Genomic DNA, 22,417 nt, shown 5'->3' on the forward strand with positions numbered 1-22,417 from the left:
CAAACTTGCTGATTTAAACAACAAACAGACAGGTCAGTAGCTTTTGTAGGCAGAAATGTAGTGCGTGACACGAGATGAACAAAACAGAGGTCAGAGTACAACCAAGTGTGTTTGTTGGAGGATGGAAAGATGTACATGAATCAATATACAAGACACTAATGAAGTTATTATACATGTAGCTGGAATGCTGACATTGTAATGCTTGCGCTAAGAATCATACATATGAATGCAAATATATGTACGAAGTATGCGTGACATCTGCTGTGATTCTTGTATGCATGCGCTTGGCACCTGGAGGTGCTTGTTGTTAGGAGATTAGCTGGCCAGGTAAGATGGACAGTGTGTAGGTCTGTGTGAGACCCTCAGGACTCCCCCCCGCCCCCTTGGAGAGGCCTACAGTTGTAGGTTGGCATCTAGGAGGTATGCTGGTTTTTAGGCTGTCGATGGAAACCCATGTAGTTCTGCTGTCCACTGTCATTTGGTAGGCTTTGTCTCTTCTTTGGATGACACAGTATGGTCCCAAGTAGGCTGGGAAGAGGAGGAGAGTTTTGTGTGCATCTACCCTATGAACATATTTTGTTTTCTGCAGTTCATTGAGGACAACATTTTTCTGGCCATGTGGTAAGTTGTCTTGGCTAGCATTATTCATTCAAGTGCTTTGTAGGTGTCGGATGGGGATGTTGGGCTCGATGGATGTTGAAAGACATCTGCCGGCAATGTTAAAGATTGGCCGTACAGGGCTTCTGCTGGAGATGTGTTGAATGCCATGTGAGGTAACGTTCTCAGGCCCAGTAAGACCCAAGGTAACTCTCTTCTCCAGCTCCTGCATTGACATCCAGCAGTGAGTGATGCTTTCAACGACTGGTGTAGCCTTTCGAAGATGCCGTTAGCTTTTGGGTTGTAGGCCATCGTGTGTATAATCTTTTTCCCCAAACTGTCTGTGAGGGCGTTACACAAGGTGGACGTGAAGTTTGCCCCCCTGCCACTCATGATGATCTGTGGGACTCTGTGTCTGCTGACCATCCAATGAGAGCTTTCACACAACTCTCTGCCATCTGTTGCCATATTGGTATTGCTTTGGGCCACCTGGTATTTCTGTCCGTGATGGTGAACAGGTATCTGTACCCCTTGGAGGGAGGTAGAGGTCCCACCATGTCAGTGTGGATGTGGGCGAACCGGCAGTGTTTTGTGTGGAACTCTCTTATTCCACTCTCTACATGCCTTTTTATTTTTGACATCTGGCATGGATGGCATTCTCACGTCCAGTTTTTTATGTCCTTTTTCATTCCCCAGCAGATGTACCACTCTGCTAAAATTCAGGTGGCTGTGCAGCCTGATGGGTGGGACAGGTTGTGGGTGAGGCTGAAAGCCTTTTTTCTGAGGCCTCCTGACAGGTAGGGGGAAGGGCGTCCAGTAATTGTTTTGCAGGCAATGGTTGTGTCTCCATTGTTGATTGACAGGTTACTCTATGTAAGGGCAGAGTTGTCCGCTGCAGTTGCTGTAGGTCCACATCTTCTTTTGGCACCTCTGCTATTTCGGGGTAAGCTTTTCCCGAGTTGGATGGTGTTGATGCAATTTCTCGAAAGTTCATCCGCTATTTTGTGTGCTGAACCCTTCAAATACTTGATGATGCAGGAGTGTGTTCAGCTATTGCTGATAGGTGATGCTGTTGTTGTGCTGACCATGCGTCTGCTGTCTTTGTGAAGGTGTGCACCAAGGGTTGATGGTCCATTTGTATGATGATCTGCTTTCCTTCGAGCACGTGGTGGAAGTGACGGATGGCTTTTTGGACTGCTAGGAGCTCCCTGTCGAATGTGGAGTACTTTTGTTCTGCTGACGTTACCTTGCATCAGTCATCAAAGTGAGGGACCCATAGGGTAGAGGAGAGATTAATGTAGCTACAGAGGTAATTGCTTGGTTTGCTGAAAGAAATGCATTTTCATGAACTTCTGACTAATTTAACTTTTTTAGGTTTTCCTTGTAGACATGTGTAGATTGGGCTCATGATTTTAGCAATTTTTCGGGTAAATCTAGGATAATAGTTGATTAGTCCTGAAAATTCTTGTACTGCTTTAATTATTGTTGGTTTTGGGAAGTCAGTAATTGCTTTTACTTCTGGGAGGGGTTTAATGCTGTCTGGGCTTATTTGATGTCCCAGAAACTCCTCAGTTTTCTTTGCCCATTCGCATTTGTCTTCCCTTACTATGAATCCATTTTCTTTAAGTATCTTTAGCATCCTTTTGATGTCTTTAAGATGTTGCTTGAGGTTGGGGATAAATATGAGGATGTCATCTATGTAAACCACACAGAAGGGAAGGTCGCCCAGCAGTTCATCCATAAGTCTTTGGAAGGTTGCCCCTGCATTCCGAAGGCCGAAACAGCTGTAGTTGAACGTGTATGTGCCGAAGGGGGTGATGATCGCCGTCTTTTCTATATCTTCCTTGGCTACTGGACTAGGAAGTATCCCGTCAGCAGATCTATTTTAGTGAAGATCTTTGCTCCATTCATTTGTTTGGTTATATCTGCTATGTTCAGCAACGGGCATCTGTCTGGCTTCATTATGATGTTTAGCTACTGGTATTCTCCGCATATGTGCCATGTTCCATCGGGTTTCGGTGCCATGTGGAGGGGGGATGCCCATGGGCTGGGTTTTTTTGGCTTATTCCTGCATTCTCCATTTCCTTGAACACTTGTTTGGAGTAGGCAAGTTTCTTTGGGGCTAACCTTCTGAAGCGTGCTTGGACTGGCTGGCCTTCCATTTCTATATGGTGCTGGATGTTGTGTTATGCTGGTTTGGTTAAGTCATGCTGCAGGTCGTCTTTGAAGACCTCTTGGTAGTCATGTAGAAGTCGGCATATCTCTGGTGGTGGGTTAGCTGCTACAATGGGGCCTGGTTGTTGTCTCTGCTGTTGCAGTGATGTGGTGGTGGGTTGTTTGCATAGGTGTTGAGGAGATGATACTGGAGCTGTTTTCGGGATCAGTTCTTTTGATGCTACGTCCACCAGCAGGTCGTGTGCTTTTAGGAAGTCTGCTCGTAAAAGTGCTACCGTCAGGTTTGCTGTGATGAAGGTCCAACTGTAGTCTGCGTTGAGTGACATATTCATGTTTTGCTTCCCGTACATCTTGAGTGGTGCTCCACTAGCAGTGGATACATAGAGGTTGGTGGGAGGTTGAGTTGTTCATGCGGGCTAACTGGCACAAGTGATTTGCATTCCCAGGTGTCGGCAAGGAATTCTGTGTTCGACTTTTCATCCCAGGCGAAGAAACACATGGAGCCCTTGCGTTTGGATCTGGAAGGAAGACAGCAGTAAGCAGGTGCAGCTTCTGTTATGAGGCAACCAGTCCGCTCACTGCTGATGTTTATCCATGATGCTCTAGCATGTTTTTTGCAAACAGGCGGCCTATGTTACATTTGTGTCCCGTTTTTCCAAATTTCCAATGGAAAAAGCACATTCCCTCTGGTGGTTTGTCATTCTTCTGTCTAGTCTTTCCCTTGATGAGCTGTTTAGGGCAGTTCTGCTTGTGGATGGGGGGCAGCTGGTCCCTCTGGGTCACTGTTGGATTCCGTGTTGGTTGACAGGTGGGACTGTTGTGCTGCTACTGCTATGGGTGGGTGGGTGGGCTCTGCTGTCTTGTGACCCATGTGTACTGTGTTTACTAATTTTAAGAATTCTTTGATGGGCATGGTTGAGGCATTTGGCGTGGCCACCACTGTTTGGCCGGGCAGTTTTGTGAGGATGCCCTCTCTCACCAGGTCCAGGGTTGACTCGGGTTGGCCCTCTGCATCGGGTAACATTATGAACCGCTGCAACTGCCTGTAGACATGCAATTGTTGCTCGTCTCCTATGGCTGCCCCCATGTTGTTCAGGTAATTCTTGGCTCTTAGGGCTGATGGCATGCTGAAGGATGACTTCAGCTGATCCTTCAGTGATTCGTTGTCTGGCAGGAATTCGAGGATGGCATCTGCTTTGCGTGCTGAGGAGGTCATTTTCTTCAATCAGAAGATTGTCTCCACCCTGAAGAACCAAGCTTCTGAGTTGTGGGACGTGAATGGGGGCAGACGTATGAAAGTGGCAGTGAAGGTGTCGTTGGAAAGGCTGGCATCGTTGGGGCTGGCTAGGCTGGACATCTCTGTGGTCACCAATATAGCAAACTCACTGATTTATTCAAACAAGCGGAGATGTAGTGCCTGACACGAGGTGAACAAACAGAGGTCAGAGTACAACCAACTGTGTTTGTTGGAGGATGGAAAGATGTACATAAATCAATATACAAGGCATGAGTGAAGTTGTGATACATATAGCTGGAATGCTGACATTGTAATGCTTGCAAGTTCCTCATTGGACGAGTCGATATTGTACTCAGCTAGCACTCTGCTAGACCCACGTTCGATTCTCCGGCCGGCCAGTGAAGAATTAGAGGAATTTATTTGTGTTGATAGAAATTCATTTCTTGGTATAATGTGGTTCGGAGTCCACAATAAGCTGTAGGTCCCATTGCTAGGTAACCAATTGGTTCTTAGCCACATAAAATAAGTCTAATCCTTTGGGCCAGCCCTAGGAGAGCTGTTAATCAGTTCAGTGGTTTGGTCAAACTAAGATATACGTAAATTGTAATGCTTGCAAAAGAATGATACATTTAACATAACAATAATATGAACACAAATATATATGTATATACAAAGGATGCGTGACAACTGCTGTGTTTCTTGTATGCATGAACTTGGTGCACAGAGATGCTCATTGTGAGGAGATTAGCGGGCCAGGTAAGATGAATGGTGTGTGGGACCCTACAAAGTTATCAGCAAATAATATGTGATTAATTCTGTTCTCTCTTATAGTACATCCTACCTGACTTTTCATATACTTTCTGCTTAAATCAACCATATAAACTGCAAATACTAAAACAAACAGAATGCTATCTTACCTAATACCACATTATACTTGAAATGGTGAAGGAAGGGGATTTCCTCATATTACTCTAAATGTCTGGTTTGCATACCAGTTTTTCAATATTGCTATTACATAAAGTGGAACTTTTCTCTACTTTAAAATATCAAACATCTTTTTACACACACACACACACACACACACACATATATATATATATATATATATATATATATATATATATATATATATATATATATATAATATATATATATATATATATATATATAATATATATATATATATATATATATATAAACGTACAAACGTACAACTACAACTTTGTGAGATTTTTGCTCCTGGTGAGTTTAAGTTTAATAATAAACGGGACAGCGAGAAGACCGGAAATCAATTCTTATTTTTATGTACACCAACGTTTCAGGAATCCTTTACCATCTTCAGGGCTATAAATAGAATTAATTTTTACAATATTAAAAAGTATGCCAAAATAAGCTAATAATTATAAGAAATCTAGTTTTTTGATATAACATTCGTTAAGCTAAAAGTAAAAAAAAGACCACAAAGCGACTTTAAGCTAAAAGTAAATTAAAACTGTACATAATTCAGCGAAACAGATAGAAAATGCAAAAAAAAAATATATAATAAAATAAAAAAGGATAGGTTTTGTTGGACTTACTGTTGAGAGGTTTGGCCGTTAGCTGATGGAGAACAGAATAGTCAAAGAGGATGTCAGTGACGAAAAAAAAGAAGGGGGTGGGAGAGAGATGTGAGTAATACTGTAGGTAGTTAGGCAATATATAATGGCGTGTAAGCAGTTTGGTTGTTTGAGGAAGGCGGAAGTTTTTTGATGTAAAGAGATTGTAAAAGAAGGAGCGAAAAGCAGTTGGTAGTTTGACAGAGTATTTTGAAATTATTGTACATAATGTCAGTTTTACATGAGTTCGAATGGTTCCTTATGGCCGAAAATTCTTTTGATTTTGAAATGCAGCCAGTGCGATAACTGACACCTCTTTGGGAATCGACGCGGACTTTCAGTAAGCGTCGGGTAGATCCGACCTCATTTCCAAAATTACGATATGGGCAAGTATATTCATAAACAACGAAAGAACGCTTCAACTCCGGAAGAGTGTCTTTGAATTTAAAGTCTGCCCATTGTTAACGGGATATTGAACACAAACTTGAAATTAACACATGGGTACAAGGTGCTTAGGTCTATTGTCACTTCACGTCTAAAGGCTGCATTTTTTACATAAGGCAATGAAAAATACAATAATTTCTTTGGGACTTGAGGACACAATAAACCGGGCTGATAAATACTGTTTAAAAACATTTTAACAATTCTGTCAAAGTTGTCAGAATAATAACAGTTATTCTTAAAAAAATACTTTAAGAAATGATATTTCATTATGAAAACTATTCCAGTCTGAACACAGGGAATAGGCTCTGAATAAAAGTGTCTTTACTGAGTTCAGCTTAAATGTCAAAGAGCAGTTACTGAAAAAGTTAAGACCCAAACCAGTGTACGTCTTTTTCCTAAAAATACCTGTGAGAAATCTACCATTATAACGTGAAATATTTATGTCTAAGAAAGGTAAATGATTATTGGATTCCATTTCCATCGTAAACCTAATATTCTCATGAAAAGTGTTGACAAACTCTAAAAAACATATTAGCTTGGGATTTTTTCTTTAAACAATAAAAACGTGTCATCTACGAATCTTCTATAAACAGTGGACCGAAATAACTCTGTGCATTGTCTAAGAAACCGTTCTTCGAGATGACACAAATATATTGGCGAATTTAGGACCCAGTGGTGACCCCATTGACATACCATCAACCTGTTCATAAAGCTTTTTGTTAAAAACGAAGTGGGTATCAATCACTGCAAGTTCAAGAAGGTTTCTAAAACTATTTAAATAAAAACCATTGAATACAGTAGTTTCGGTAGGGAAAAGCATCTTAAGTGTAATTTCTATTGTTTCGTTAAGGGGCACGTTCGTAAACAGCGACTCAACATCGAAACTAACTATGAATACATTACTATCTTGTTAAAGAATTTCAGGATTAAATTTGGCGGAATTCTGAAGTGTAAACTGGTTGTTAGTAAGATTACTAAGGAGAGGCACTAGGAATTTGACTATGGGGTAATTTGGTGAATTATAAGCTTCCAAAATCGGTCTGAGTGGTATATTAGGCTTATGGACCTTTGGAAGACCATATAGAACACTGGAAGCTGAACCAGAATTGTACAGTGATTGATATGACTACTCAGTAACATACATTTCTCTTTTAAACGCTTCAATGTACGGTTTATTTTATTTTTTGAATTCAATAAAGACACTATTATTCAGAGCCTATTCTCTGTGTTCAGCCTGGAATAATTTTCACAAAGAAATATCATTTATTAAAGTATTTTTTAAGAATGACTGTTATCCTTCTGACCTCTTTGACAGAATTGGTAAACAGTTTTAAAACAAAATTTATCTTGTGTCCTCAAGTTCCAAAGAAATTAATGTATTTTTCATTGCCATATGTAAAAAAGGGGAGGGGTTAGTGTTGATGTTCCAACTGACAGTTCTACATTTTTACTGCGAACGTTCAAGCCTTCGAACAGTCATTGGTGAACTGACAGGTATTACTGTGGCGACTGTCCCTTTTATCCAGGTATTACTGTGATGACTGTCCCTTTTAACCAGAAATTACTGTGGTGACTAACCCTTTTATCCAAGTATTACTGTGGTGACTGTCCCTTTTATCTAGGTATTACTGTGGTGACTGCTTATCTAGGTATTACTGCAGTGACTGTCCCTTTTATCCAGGTACTGCTGTGCTGTGTAGCATCCTTAACCAGGTATTCCTGTGCTGTTTGTCCCTTTTATCCAGGCATTACTGTGGTGACTGTCCCTTCTATCCAGGTATTACTCTAATGTCTGTTACCTTTAACCAGGTATTACTGGGCTGTCTGTCCCTTTGTCCCTCTTATCCAGGTATTACTGTGGTGGCTGTCCCTTTTATCCAGGTGTTATTATGCTGTCTGTCCCCCTTTAACCAGATATTATTGTGCTGTCTGTCCATTTTATCCAGGTATTACTGCGCTGTCTGTCCCCTTTATCTAGGCATTACTGTGGTGACTGTGCCTATTATCAAGGAATTACTGTGCAGCCTGTCCCTTTTATCCAGGTATTACTTTTCTGTCTGTCCCTTTTATCCAGGTATTACTTTTCTGTCTGTCCCTTTTATCCAGGTATTACTGTGGTGACTGTCCCTTTTATCCAGGTATTACTGTGGTGACTGTTTCTTTTATCCAGGTATTACTGTGCTGTTTGTCCCCTTTAACTAGTTATTTCTGTGCTGTCTGTCCCCTTTAACCAGGTATTACTGTGCTGTCTGTCCCTTTTATCCAGGTAGTACTATTCTGTTTGTCCTCTTTAGCCAGGTATTAATGTGCTGTCTGCCCCTTTTATCCAAGTATTACTGTGGTGACTGTACGTTTTACCCAGGTATTACTATGCTGTTTGTCGACTGTAACCAGGTATTACTGTGGTAACTGTCCATTTTTCCGGGTATTACTGTGGCAACTGTCCCTTTTATCCAGGTATTAATGTAGTGACTGTCCCCTTTATCCAGGTATTACAGTTGTGACTGTCCCTTTTATCCAGGTATTACTGTGATGACTATCCCTTTCATCCAGGTATGATAGATCCATAAAGTTTATTTACCACACAAGTTGCAAAGGGAAGGGGGATTGGGGAAGGGGAAGGAGGCAGGGGTACGGGTTTGAAACATACCTTATTATCTAAGTTGGGTCAAATGATGGCCAGGTGCCAAATTTTGTCTAGATCGGCCAAAGCGGTCTGGATTTCTATAGCGAACAAAGTTACAAATTTACATACAAACATTCACTTTTATATATAAGATATATACAGTATATATATATATATATATATATATATATATATATATATATATATATATATATATATATATATATATTATAGATACTATAAGGCTCTATAAAAGAATAAATATTGTTAATCATTAGCACATATAAATTACACAAAATTTATTTTTTTTAGAAAACTTTTGTACTTAAGGATAAATGAAGCATTGCTGGAGGTACCAACCTATATAGAAGGGAGAAGGAGGGCGACTGGTTACGACAGGTAAAGAGGGGTGGAGTTTTGGGCATTCAACAAAGACACTGTCTGTTTTATAATTAACGATTCCAGAATAGAGAGTGTTAGCTCGGAAGGAGCCCTTGTTCACAAATATTTTCATGTGTGACTTGGAGGAGCAGTTGCTGGACAGCTGCCGTCTGAGTATCTATCCTTTATTCTACAAAAGATATGTAGATATTTTTTTTTTTTACTTTTACCCTGTTTAGATCTCGGTTTGATGCTGAAACTTTCCTCGATCTCGCAAACAATAGACTTCCGAATATAAAACTTGGTATTAAAGTTGAACAGGATAATAAGTTATCCTTTTTAGATGTTTCAGTTTCACGAGAATCAGATTGTTTTAACACGAGTATTTGGAGGAAACCTACTTTTACTGGTTTAGGATCCAACTTCTATAGTAGTTGTTTTTTTTAATTTTAAGTTAAATGCCTTGTTTACTCTTTTATGTAGAGCGTTCCATTTAACCTTGAACTGGCATATTTTAATAAGGAAATACAATTTTTACACAGGTATTTAGCAACAATTGTTTTCCATCTATCTTATTTTTTCAATATCTGCGGAAAATAATAACCAACAACTTTATGCCACAGTATAAAATTCCAGCTGTTCCCAAACTTCAAATCTACGCAAGTGTTCCATTTTTACATGATAAAACTTTTAGCCAAAAGCTCTCTCAAATTATTTCTAAACATCATGAGGCAGTAAAAATTAATCTGATTCCAACGAATCCTCTGAAGATTGGTTCGTATTCGATACTAAAGACCGTTTAAGCGACCTTATGACCTTTGGGGTGATATATAAATGCAATTGTCCTTGATGTTCCCGAGGAACTTACGTGGGTTGCACTCAAAGACTTCTTAAGGTACGCGCGCCGATTCTCACAAAGGTGTGAGCTATCGAACGGGCAATAAACTGAGTAATCCCGAATTTTCAAATATCAAAGAGCATGCCAAAAAATGTGGCAGTAACATTGAATAAGATCAGTTTAAAATCATTACAAGGGCTTCTTCCGAGCTAGCACTCTCTGTTCTGGAACAGTTAATTATCAAAGAGACAGTACCATTGTTGGATGCCCAAAACTCCTCCACCCCTCTCTCTTTGCCTTTCGTAACCGGCTTTGTTGCCTTCCACGTACCCACATTCCAGTCGCCCTCCTTCTCCCTTCTATGTAGGTCGGTACCTCCAGCAATGCTTAATTTATCCTTCAGTACAAATGTTTTCTGAAAAAAAGATTGTGTAATTTATAAGTATGTATGATTCACAATGCTCTTTTATTGCAGCCTTGAAAATGAGACTAGTTGTCTTGAAACGTCGTCACAAATAAAGACGATTTTATGTACCAGTCTGTTTCCATTGCCCTCATCTCTTGATATGTCTGACTGATTAGCTGTCCTGCCTGTATCCTATATATATATATATATATATATATATATATATATATATATATATATATATATATATATATATATTTATATATATATATATAGTATATATATATATATATATATATATATATATATATATATATATATATATGTGTGTGTGTGTGTGTGTGTGTGTATGTATGTATGAATGCAAATATATATATATATATATATATATATATATATATATAATAAGTATATATATAATATATATATATGTGTGCGTGTATGTATGTATGAATGCAAATATATATATATATATATATATATATATATATATATATATATATATATATATATATATATATATATATATAAAATATGGAACTGACATGAACACTGCCACAGACTTACAGTTTCCTTTCCTTTCTATCTTTTGCACACATGATGCTACCTTCCTAAATTCACTTCTTCTGGGACTTTCCCCTTCTCTTATCCTTCTGTTATCCAATGTATTTTGCTCCCAAATCCTTATGGATGAACGTTATAAGTTGGATGGCGTCCGTTGAGGCCACATAACTTTTATGTTCGGCTTCGTGATACAGATTAATACTGGGATCTTCCAAAGGTTAACATAACCTTTTGTATGAGTTGGTCTTTGAATATTTGAAACCTTACTTTTCCGATGATCAAAGGTCATAGCGCACGACTTTCTCTTTTCTTTCATGCACTATTGTTATTCTCCTGTGTATTTTTTATCTGATTTTTTTAATCTAATTCTTTCTTAGAGAAGACTGATTCTGGTACTTTATTCTGGAGAGGGAGGGAATCTCTGCGTCGTTTTACAGAAATTCTGAGACCAGCTGGCTCAGCAGTCATATTCGTCCTCACCCGGTGGTATATGTCTTTCCAGATGCATAAAGGCTGCCTGCATAAATGCATACATGAATTTGCGCATAAATGTGCATACTCGGTGTATTTATCTAACTGTATCACCTTCGGAATAATAACTACAGAGTAGACGCAAGGGTTATCATTTTGTCTATTGTACGATTGCTGTAGTGTGATACATTTGTTCCATGTCTCATCTACGAATTTATTAAAGTAGGATTTTCTTTTCATCCTTTTATGTTTTCACTCAGAGAAATGTCATCTGCAACGCAAATGATTACACCAAACACTATTTTTTGTCATTATCGTTGAGTAGCTTATTAACCCTGTGCTGACATATAGCTTCTGCACGTCGCTTTTACTATGAAATCGAAAAAGCCTCTTGTTAGGAATTTTATATGGTAACAGAATGTGGTGCACTTTCACTTTCAAAGAAAACTCGTGAAATGCATTGGCGCATCTCGAGCAGATACAGGAAGGAGAGAGAGAGAGAGAGAGAGAGAGAGAGAGAGAGAGAGAGAGAGATTAGAAAACCTGTTACTTAATGAAGGGCAGATCTCTCTTGGCCAAAGAGAGTACATGCAGTTGGTGAATTATAATGACCACGAAGAAAGGTTAGAAAAGTTAAGTACACCTTAGTTTAACCAGACCACTGAACTGATTAACAGCTCTCCTGGGGCTGGCCCGAAGGATTAGATTTATTTTACGTGGCTAAGAACCAATTGGTTACCTAGCAACGGGACCTACAGCTTATTGTGGAATCCGAACCACGTTATACCGAGAAATGAATTTCTATCACCAGAAATAAATTCCTCTAATTCTTCATTGGCCGGCCGGAGATTCGAACGCGGGCCCAGCAGAGTGCTAGTCGAGAACGATACCGACCAGTCCAACGAAAACAGCGCTCTCGTTGTCAACTTGGGCATCATGTTGTGTTATAAATGATAGCAATCCCTCCCCCTCGTTTCAGATTAACGTTGCCCTGTGCTTTTGGTCGCGAATTCTTTTCCCTCCCCTGCTTTCTTTTCCCCACTACACTTGCATAGACTCATAGTCATCTTTCTTTTTCTGTTTGCTTGACGATTCGCTCCCTCCCACGTCCCTCAAGTCCCTTGCTGTTTCCAGGAACGCTTCAAAGCATGTATGCTCATATGTGTTGGTGCCGTCAATATTTATGTTTATATGCAAATGTCATTAGCTTGTTGCAAAGCTACGTATTCCTGTAAATTTCGGCTGCTTCAAAGAAAACCAGTGACCTGATTAAATTTAGGTTTTAGGGATGCTGAAAATCAGTTGAAAGTTCAGTTTCCAAGCTGTAGCATATATCCTCTCTTTGTATTAAGGTGGGTTGATGCTAGTACTCAAGTAAAATTTTTTCCATATCTTTTGATCAGGCTGTATTATACTACTACAGCTGGTATTGGTGCTTTTTTTAAAAACAGTTATTGTTGACGATTGCATTGTTGCTTTACGTCTATTTTTTTCGTCAGCTGGCCACCCTGATGTTGGTGATCATTTTCTGTTGTTGCCTACGTCTCTTCATCATGTTTTTTTTTTTTTCAGTCTTCTTGGTAAATCTTCCCTCTTTATCAAATACATTGCTTTTTAATGGTCGGGTGTTTATTTACTGTATATATACATGATTATATACATAACTTTTATTTATATTTATTATGGTAGCCGAGATGGGAATATATGAAAGATTTTTTAGCCAGCTCTCCTTTACGGAAGAGACGTGTGGGTATTGGAAGCTAAAGAAAGAAAACAGGTAGATGATGATGAAAGTGAACCGCTTTCGTAAGAAGACTGAAAATGGTGAGAGATGTGTTGAAGTAGTAAAAAGGAGAGCTAAGATAAAAGGGTGGCTCAGCGCAGTTTGAGAAAGCAAGGAGTACGGAAGGTTGTTGAAACGTCGATATTTCGCAGTTGTTATGAGATTCGTAGAGAGGAACTTTGATGGGCTGGATGAATGGGAAGGGAGTGCTTATTTGGAGCGAAATGCTTAATATCCAGGGCACGCGAGAGTTCGTGCAAGATAGGGGTGAATGGTGCTGGGTGTAGAGCGGCTTTTGGAAGAAACTTCTGTGTATATGTATGAAGCAGCTGATTTTGTGGAAGTTTTTTCATCATTTGTTCATCCACAATACAGCAGATAGAGTATGAGCAGTACTTTTCTTCACAAGAGCCATTCCATATTATGGGAAACGGCTTTATATATACGTATACACACGCACACATTATATATATACAGTATATATATATATATATATATATATATATATATATATATATATATATATATATATATTGTATATATTATAGAAATTGTTTGTAAGCAAGGCTTAAGGGATGTTATTACCAGCCACTGTGCACTTTTTCTTGATTGGCAGCTTCCGCTGGTACCTTTTCACAGAAAGTTTGAATCAGAGTCAGTATAATATTCCAGTTTGTGCATCAATTTAAACTCCAAATGCATTACATGACTCGACGTCTCCGTATTTTCCATTCCAGTTTATGACATTGAACCAGTCATTAACGAGTAAAATGAAGTCTGAGGTATGTCCCCAGTCATCACCTTCTAACATATCATTTTCACCTAAATCTTATTATCATTCTCACCGAAATAACTAACTGAAGCAGCGCAAGATTTTCATAAAAGTCTAGCTGCTAGACGCGCGCTGTCTTTTGACATCCTGACACATCAAGATTTATTTCTGAGATCTTATGAGCTTTTAAGTTCATCTTCAGTTTTCCGTATTATTTCTTGAATATGCCGTGCTGATACATACCTACCAGTGGCTAAAACAAATCCTGAGTCAATAAAATGGTTTCTTGATAACTTGAGCTTGTGAGGTGCATCTGCAAAAATGAATATTTCTCTATCTGCATATGGGTTTTTGAAGGAAATTCTATTTGAGTTAAGTGGGTCTATACCAAAATGCTTCCAGATTCTCATATTAGTAGGTCCTAAGTCATGAACAATAGCAACAATGGTATAACCTGCATTTTCAATTTGAGCTGTTATATTCAGCAGCTTACTGTGTAAATTTGACTCCTCAAAATCATAAAAGATAGGCTGTTTCCACCTACCAATAAGACCTCTAAGCATTATTACCTGGAACTTTGTTGTATGGTTTGTACAGTGTCAGTCCCTTTATCATAGCTCCATTCACTTGCTATACTCATTTCCTCAAACGATAGGACAGCAATTTTTTTCAACGTCTTTTAAAGTGTCACATTTTGATCTTAACAATGATATAACCTCTACCAAAACACCCGGTTCACATTTAAATGATTTTGCTTGCCTATTCAGAGCCAGAAATATCTTATTCCTTTACATATTGTGTTTCTTCTGACATTGTAGCAATCGACAACAGCGCAATAACCCGACATCGTACATAAAGTGTACGTGGAGGCTGGAAGGCTCCATGACAGTGAGATGGAGTCAGGCGGCACTCTGGCCGGATGTTACTACGATGACGTTTCACAAGGGGCGGGGCTCGGTCTTAGCTCCACCTTGTGAACAGACCCTATCTATATTGACTCTGGGTTGAATGGTAACAGTAGGTTAGGTTGCCTACCTCAGCTGCCGCTAATCGTCTCGCGATACTTAAGAGACACCCCAAATTACTTTGGAAATACTTTTACGATGCATAAGTATGTGAGTGTGGTTTCCGAGTTTCAAGTACCTGTCTAGCTTATCAAATATATTTTATCTTTATTCATTGTCAGACTTTTCTCACTATCGCATATCACAATCGAAGCCGAGAGTGCATACTTCATGATTAAATCTCGATCTTTCGGTTTCACTCCCCCCCCCCAAAAAAAAAATGAAAAGGTTAAGTCAGGCTTGGTTTTGGCACGTTCTGCTAAGTTTCTTGCTACCGACTGGGGGTACGGGAGTGAGAAATTCTTTCCGTGGTGGAGGTTCAAGGTTTATAGGTTTTTTATACGTGTCAGGAAATCGCAATCTTCCTATTATTAATCTCTGTGGTCATGGGCTTTGTGTGAAGGGAATGTCTTTCAAGCAAGTGGAAGAATTTGACCTGGTTTTTCACCCATGATAATGGTTGGTAAATATGGGAATAGTAGGTATATAGAGTAATCTTTTAAGGTTTATCCAGAAACGAAAATGTTTTATCGTAAAAGATTTTAAATCTTATTCAGTTTTACACACGCACACACACACACACACACACACGCTTCTGACAGAGATGTATCTCTTTAGATAGAGTGGTTCTTGGTGGCAGGTTTCTGTTTCCTAATATTAGCAGTTCTGACTTGGACAATCGACGGATGGTCTCGTTTGTCAGTTTTTCATAAGTTGTATTTTAACAGATCTTTCACATTCACAATGGATTCCTGATACCCTTTTCCTGCCGAGAGTAACCAGATTCGCTGAACAGCAGCACCGATATGCAGTAAATGTGGCTCGCTGTCGAACTTCTCAGTTCCAGAGACCCTTTATTCCTCACACCGTTGGCCTGTGGAACAATTGGAAGTTCAGTTCAAGCAAAGATGCATTGCATTACTACCCTAATACAATTCTCCTTGTATTTTAATAATTTCGTTACATTTTTATGTATTGATTGATCAACTTGTTAATTGATCTGTTTGTTTAATAACTGGTCTCTTCTTTCTGTATTTCCCTTTACCTTCTGTTACTTCTTTCGAATGAACACCATATTCTTTGGAAACTTGAATTTGTTCCATATGAGTAGGGTTCATCTTCTGAACAATAATAATAATTTCGAACAAACACTCACACCTCCATAAGTGCTATATACAGTATATATATCACCTGACCTGCAAGTAATCTTTTTTCAAGGCTTGACATATAGTCTCGCAAGTGTAGAGGATTATTGGGATAGTCTTTGTTTTGAAATTCTGGCGATATTCTGTGGGAACATGTAGGTGCATCCAGTTGAAAGAAGATTAATGTTGCCTGGGGTCTGGCTTCTGGTGCAATGCTTTCCCGCATATTGGTGTCCTGCTTTGTTATATAAGGGATAACTTTGTCAAGTAGAGAATGGAAGGTCTTGGAGTCCATTTTTTCAGAACTTTGGAGGTGTTTGTTGGTCCCCTTCTGCAGTTCTCTTAAAACAGTGGAACAACTTCCTACAGCTTCCCTTCCCATGAACCAGCTTTCACACCATTCCTCTATACCAAATGCTCTTCTTTTCTTCACACTGATGCCTATCAGTAAGGCGAAGGATGCCAGTTGCTTTATGTTCTCTTGGCTATGAGTCTTGCTGAAATTGTCGTAATGTGCTCACCTCCACCCTGACTTGACTAGCCTGACGAGGCCGTGTTGACAACAGACTTTTATTTGTTTAGAGATTTTGTCTGCCAGCGGACTAAGTCTCCCAGACAGTCTGGTCGTGTGGACGGGGCTTAACTCTTTTGTGCAATTTCAGTTTATTTAGTTTCAAATCTTATTAATGCTGCCCATAGTTTGATTTGTCTCTCTTGGCCTTTCACTAAATTCTAACTCAAGAGAATTTGTAGCGGATGTTACAGCTCATAGGTATTTCTCAATTTTATTTGTCTTTATATACGTAAATATATGTAAATATATATATATATATATATATATATATATATATATATATACATATATATATATATATATATATATATATATATATATATATATATATATATATATATATATATATATATATATATATATATATATATATATATATATATATATATATATATATATATAAATACTAGCTGACCAACCCATAACTCTGTGCTCTCTCTCTAACTCTCTGAATGTCTCACAATCTCTCTCTCTCTCTCTCTCTCTCTCTCTCTCTCTCTCTCTCTCTCTCTCTCTCTCTCTCTCTCTCTCTCTTGTCTCAAACCCCACCCTCTCTTTTCTCTCTCTCTCTCTCTCTCTCTCTCTCTCTCTCTCTCTCTCCTCTCACCTTCCAACCCCATTTTTTGGTGCCATTGATGCCTTACCCCCACAGTATTCTTTTCCATATAGTAAGTCATATGCATACCAAATTTGGTTGAAATTGCTCAGTGCATTTCAGAGTTATGCTGAAACATACATACATACATAATATATATATGTGTGTGTATGTATGTATATGTATATGTATATATGTGTATATGTATACATATATATATATATACATAGTGTGTGTTTATGAATGAATGTATGTATGTATGTATGTATGTATTTATGGGTTTGCATAAAATTGTAACCATGAAAACCTTCCATGGTTACAATTTTATGCAATTTTAGGTCCCACAGTTTATCATTTCCTTACTCCTAAACATTTCCACTCATCGATTGGTATACCATCAGGTCCTACTACTTTTCCTCCCTTCATTTTGTCTAGTGCCCGCTTTACTTCTTGTCTGCTGATATTCGTAACTACTCTTTTGCCATCCTCTGCTATTCTTCTGGGGTTTTCTTCGTTTAATAACTTTTTAAAATATTCCTTCCATCTTGCTCTTATACTTTCCTCCTTTGACAGAACTCTTCCACATTTATCATTGATTTGCTTGATGTGCGTCAGATCTTTAGCTGCATATATATATATATATATATATATATATATATATATATATATATATATAATAATAATAATAATAATAATAATAATAATAATAATAATAATAATAATATATATATATATATATATATAATAATAATAATAATAATAATAATAATAATAATAATAATAATAATAATAATAATAATGTTGTGCGTGAGCCCTGCATGCAAATACAGTCTACATGCTTATAAATATAGATTACTGTAATTTGTTATCTATGATGGATGCTTTAGACATCTATAGTATTTTCGTTTATCACAAATACCTCCCTGTTTTTGTTGAGAATTTAGATTAAATTGTAATAGGATTTCCTGCAAGATAGGCTCAGTGGTAAATTATCGGATTTATTTTTGAAAATTCAAATCTTTTATGTAGTTCTGTTTAAGACCTCCGTTATGGGGACCTGGAGCGGTATCTTTGTCATGCAAAAGACTTGCAATACCAACCAATCGCTTTATGTACATGTTGGGGAGAATTGGTTCTCGGCCGAGTGATGTCGCATTTGCATTCGTTCGTATGCAATTGCCTTCCAGGATTATAGACAAGCTCTGATCATGACACGTCTCGCCGTAACTTGTGTTTTATTTCCGTGGGAACTTTTGTGGCTTTTCCCATACGCTTCTGACTTTCTGCCAGTTGCTAAGGAGCTCGTAAAAACAAAGTTATTACTCGGTATTTTTTAAATGATTCTCTCTCTCTCTCTCTCTCTCTCTCTCTCTCTCTCTCTCTCTCTCTCTCTCTCTCTCTCTCTCTCTCTCTCTGAAACATACAAGTTAAAAGATGTCTGAAATTAGGCAGTTTCTAAATAAGTAGTCATATTCATGTTTACTGGCTTTCAAAACTTATCTACATATGGTTTCATTTAGGTTCAGTCCATTTTGGGATGCGAGGAAATCTGGGCGTTGACAAATGTGCGAAAAATGCTGCTCACAGTAGTATAAAGCAAATGAATCGAGTTCCACATTTTGAGTAAATGTCACGAGAGATCTTCTTCATCTCACTTTACTAACAATAAGAATTATAAAATCCTAAGAAGTAGCCCAACATACGTCATTGGTAGCCTTCCTTTCAAACAGATGGGAAGAGCAAAATTGTTTGAAGCCAACTAAGGATTGTCCCCTCTCCCCTATTGCCTAACACATCAATGTATTTTGTGTTCCGGGTTGTGCTCATTGTGTTGAGGTGTTTTCAGGTGAAATAATTTGGTGCATTGCCCAAAATACAGTAACCTGCTACTCAAGTTACACAGTGATAGAAAATCTGTATATGAAATTTGGTAGATAATACTGTCGTTGCTATTGCTATTATTTTCTTGAAGGCTGCTAGTTTACCAGCCTCTAAAATTGAAATAAAATTGATTCATTATCTCCAGTGGAACTGTCAGGGATTAAGAACTAAATGGGAAGATCTAAGGGTGGTAATGTCAGAAGTGTCTCCTGTAATATAGCTGTGTAGGAGACTATGATCGGTAATAGTACTTCTCCAAGCCCATGAGAGTATACAGCCTATCATTCCGATTATAATCTAAATATAGGAAGCCATTGGGGTGTAGTTTTATATATTCATAATGACACCCCACAAATTCCTATTAATATCCAGTCTACACTGCAAGTGTACCACTTAGTGAAGTCTTCCCCCACTGATGAATTTAAATCCCTTATTCAGCAGCTACCTTTGTTATTCAGGGAGATATGAATAGTAGAAACCCTCTTTGGGATGATATCGTTACCAATCAGAGAGGAAGTTGCCTCTGTTCCATCATAGAAAGTGAAAATGCGGGAATCGTAAACGCGGCCGAGTCTACACATTTTCATGTTCAAACAGGAGCATTGTCAGCAATTTACTTATCTACAGTATATGCAGAACGTATCTTCAAATCCTCCATCTTCAAGGTTACCTAAGTGGAACATTGGTAAAGCTGACTGGGCAACATTCCAGGAACACATCTCAATAGATGACTCGGCTGATGACTTTACCTCTGTAGATGATGCTCGTGACTTTTCAAATACAGTTATATGCTCAGCTGATTTTCAATCTATATCTAGGACTTAAGGAATGTTTATCCACTGACCAGTTCCCTATTAGACCCATAAATGCCAGGAAACTCCTAGAACTATGAGGTTAGCTTTCACCAGATATCACAGATGAAAATTGGAGCATTTTGAAATTGTAATTTCAAATAGCGAGAGCTCATTTCCACATGGAAATTAAAAAGGCACGAAATGAATCTTGGACAACTTTCATATCATTAAATTCAAAAACACCTCTGAGTGTAGTTTGGAAGAGTTAGCAATATAGCAGGAATATTTACTCCTTGCCAGCCTCCAGTTGTGAAGATCAGTGGTTGAGAAGTAGCAGATCCCTGGTTAGTCGCAAATGAGTTTGCTAATTATTTTGCTAATGTTGGAAAGAAAAATGCTGACAAACCCTATTCTGCTCAGAGAAGGCTAATGGAACAGGTAGGCATTGATTTTGATATATCAAGGAATGAACACTACTATGTAGGGAATTTGAATCAGCCTTAACTAAGCATAGTGAATGACCCACTGGAGTGCCATTCATGCAACCAGGGAAAGACCTTTTCAAGACTGAAGTATCATCCCTTGCACTGGTATCATGTGTGTGTATAAGATCGTAGAAAAAGGGTGAAAACTCATATGATGTGGTACTTGGAAAATGGTAAATATTTGCCACCTACTCAATATGGTTTTAGAGGATACACTCCACAACTGATGTGTTGGTTCAAATGGAATCTTCAATATATAAAGCTTTTGGTAACAAACAGCATCACATCACTGTTTTCTTTGATCTTGAGAAGGCCTATGACACAACATGGAAATATGGCATGTTGAGGGTTCTTTATGAATATAACCAAAGATGCAGTTAGTCTCGTTTTATCAGGGTTTTAAAAAAATAGGCTATTTCAGGTTCAAGCTGCAGCAACAATGTCAGATGTATTCAACCATGAAGACGGAGTGCCACAAGGTAGTTTTCTAAGTGTGACCTTGTTCACCATTGTTACGTCATCAGCATCTCTTTGGTCATTTCCCTATATGCCAAGGAGACTAGAAACGATGTTGTGCAGGCTAAGAATTTCACATACAAAACTCACTCATGGGTTCTTGATGTCAGATGAAAACCATCGATTCTGGAGAACTGTATTGTGTCCTTGACTTTGAGACATTTGCTGGTCGAATGTCCCCGTCTTGGTGATCTAAGACATAGGTTCCTTTCTTGGGGACGTGACAGAGATGGACATTTATCCTTGCTACAATTCCCGGGGTGGATTGTAATATGGAGTAGTTTGTATCTTTGTTAGGGAGGCGGACCTCCTTAACAAAATTTAGACCATATACAAAAGCAGTGTGTGTTTGTATGAATGTATTGTATATGTGTATATATGTGTATTTACGTATATATATGTATATATATATATATATATATATATATTTCTTACATGAAAATCATTTTAAACACTTTTTTTAGTTTCCTATTCAATATCATTAGGCCGTCAATAATGTAGATGTTTGTCGCCAGTTTTAGTAACCATATAAATCAATTAATCTCAGTCACCACCGTCCATTTAATCATTAATTCGAAAACAACATTTTTTTCAGTTACTGTCCTTCACTCAACCATCACTTTAACTTTTTAATTTTGTAGAATTTTTTTTGTTTTAATCACTGTCATTCACTCACTCATCACTGGGCCAAAACACGCACGCTCACTCACATGCGGTCCTTACCACGTGAGCGCGACAGTCGGTGGGAAGACACCGAGGCGGCAGGTTGTTCAGCCTCCGTCCCGGTCACCATCACCTTTATTGGTGCTCATTTATTGCTTTGTTCATTCATTTATTTTTTTATTTTTGTCTTCATGTTGCTATCGCCCCCCTTCAGCTTATCCCATTTCGCTGTTCTCTCGTCGTTATTTCTTGCCCCGATCCCCCAATTTTTCTTAATTAAGTTGCTGTAGGTGTAGATTTTGACTGAATGTTTATTTTTGTATTGCTGTTAGTCCTTTTGCATATTCGCTCTTTTAGCATCCGACCGTCTTAGTTTCTCGCGCTCGTCACAGCATCAGTGTTGTCGTGGAGTTGCTAGTGTTATTGACTAAATTGTCATTTGTGTTTATTCATGTATTCTCGTGATTGCTTGGATTCTCGTTATATTTTTAGTGTTTTCCTTCATTTGATTTCATTTCAAAACATTCAGTTTTTGTTAATCCTCTGTTGTTGACAGTGTGTGTGGATTCCTTTTATTAATGTTATTTGTCCAGCCTGAAAATTTTCATATCCAGTGGGACACAGTTTTCATTCTCCAAACATCTTCACACACCTTTTCGAATTATTGTTAAAAAATCTCGTTTAACGTTCACATCTGTTTATTTCGTTAGAACAGTTTCTTCTTTTAATGCTGTCGTTCAGAGTAACTCGCTAATTTCTTGTGCATTTTAGAATACTCCGCTCTTTTTGTTTCTAAGTATTATGTATGTAT

The 22,417-nt window shown here is 38.1% G+C and overlaps 1 protein-coding gene across 1 annotated transcript; it reads right to left on the reverse strand.

Moving 5' to 3' along the window:
* Positions 1–645: 645 nt before the first annotated feature.
* Positions 646–1,065, reverse strand: LOC136824967 (uncharacterized). Its single transcript, XM_067080952.1, has one exon. It carries the CDS (start codon positions 1,063–1,065, stop codon positions 646–648), a length of 420 nt encoding a protein of 139 aa, XP_066937053.1.
* Between the last annotated feature and the right edge of the window lie 21,352 nt (positions 1,066–22,417).

The sequence above is a fragment of the Macrobrachium rosenbergii genome, chromosome 36 (genome assembly GCF_040412425.1).
Source record: "Macrobrachium rosenbergii isolate ZJJX-2024 chromosome 36, ASM4041242v1, whole genome shotgun sequence".
NCBI lineage: Eukaryota > Metazoa > Arthropoda > Malacostraca > Decapoda > Palaemonidae > Macrobrachium > Macrobrachium rosenbergii.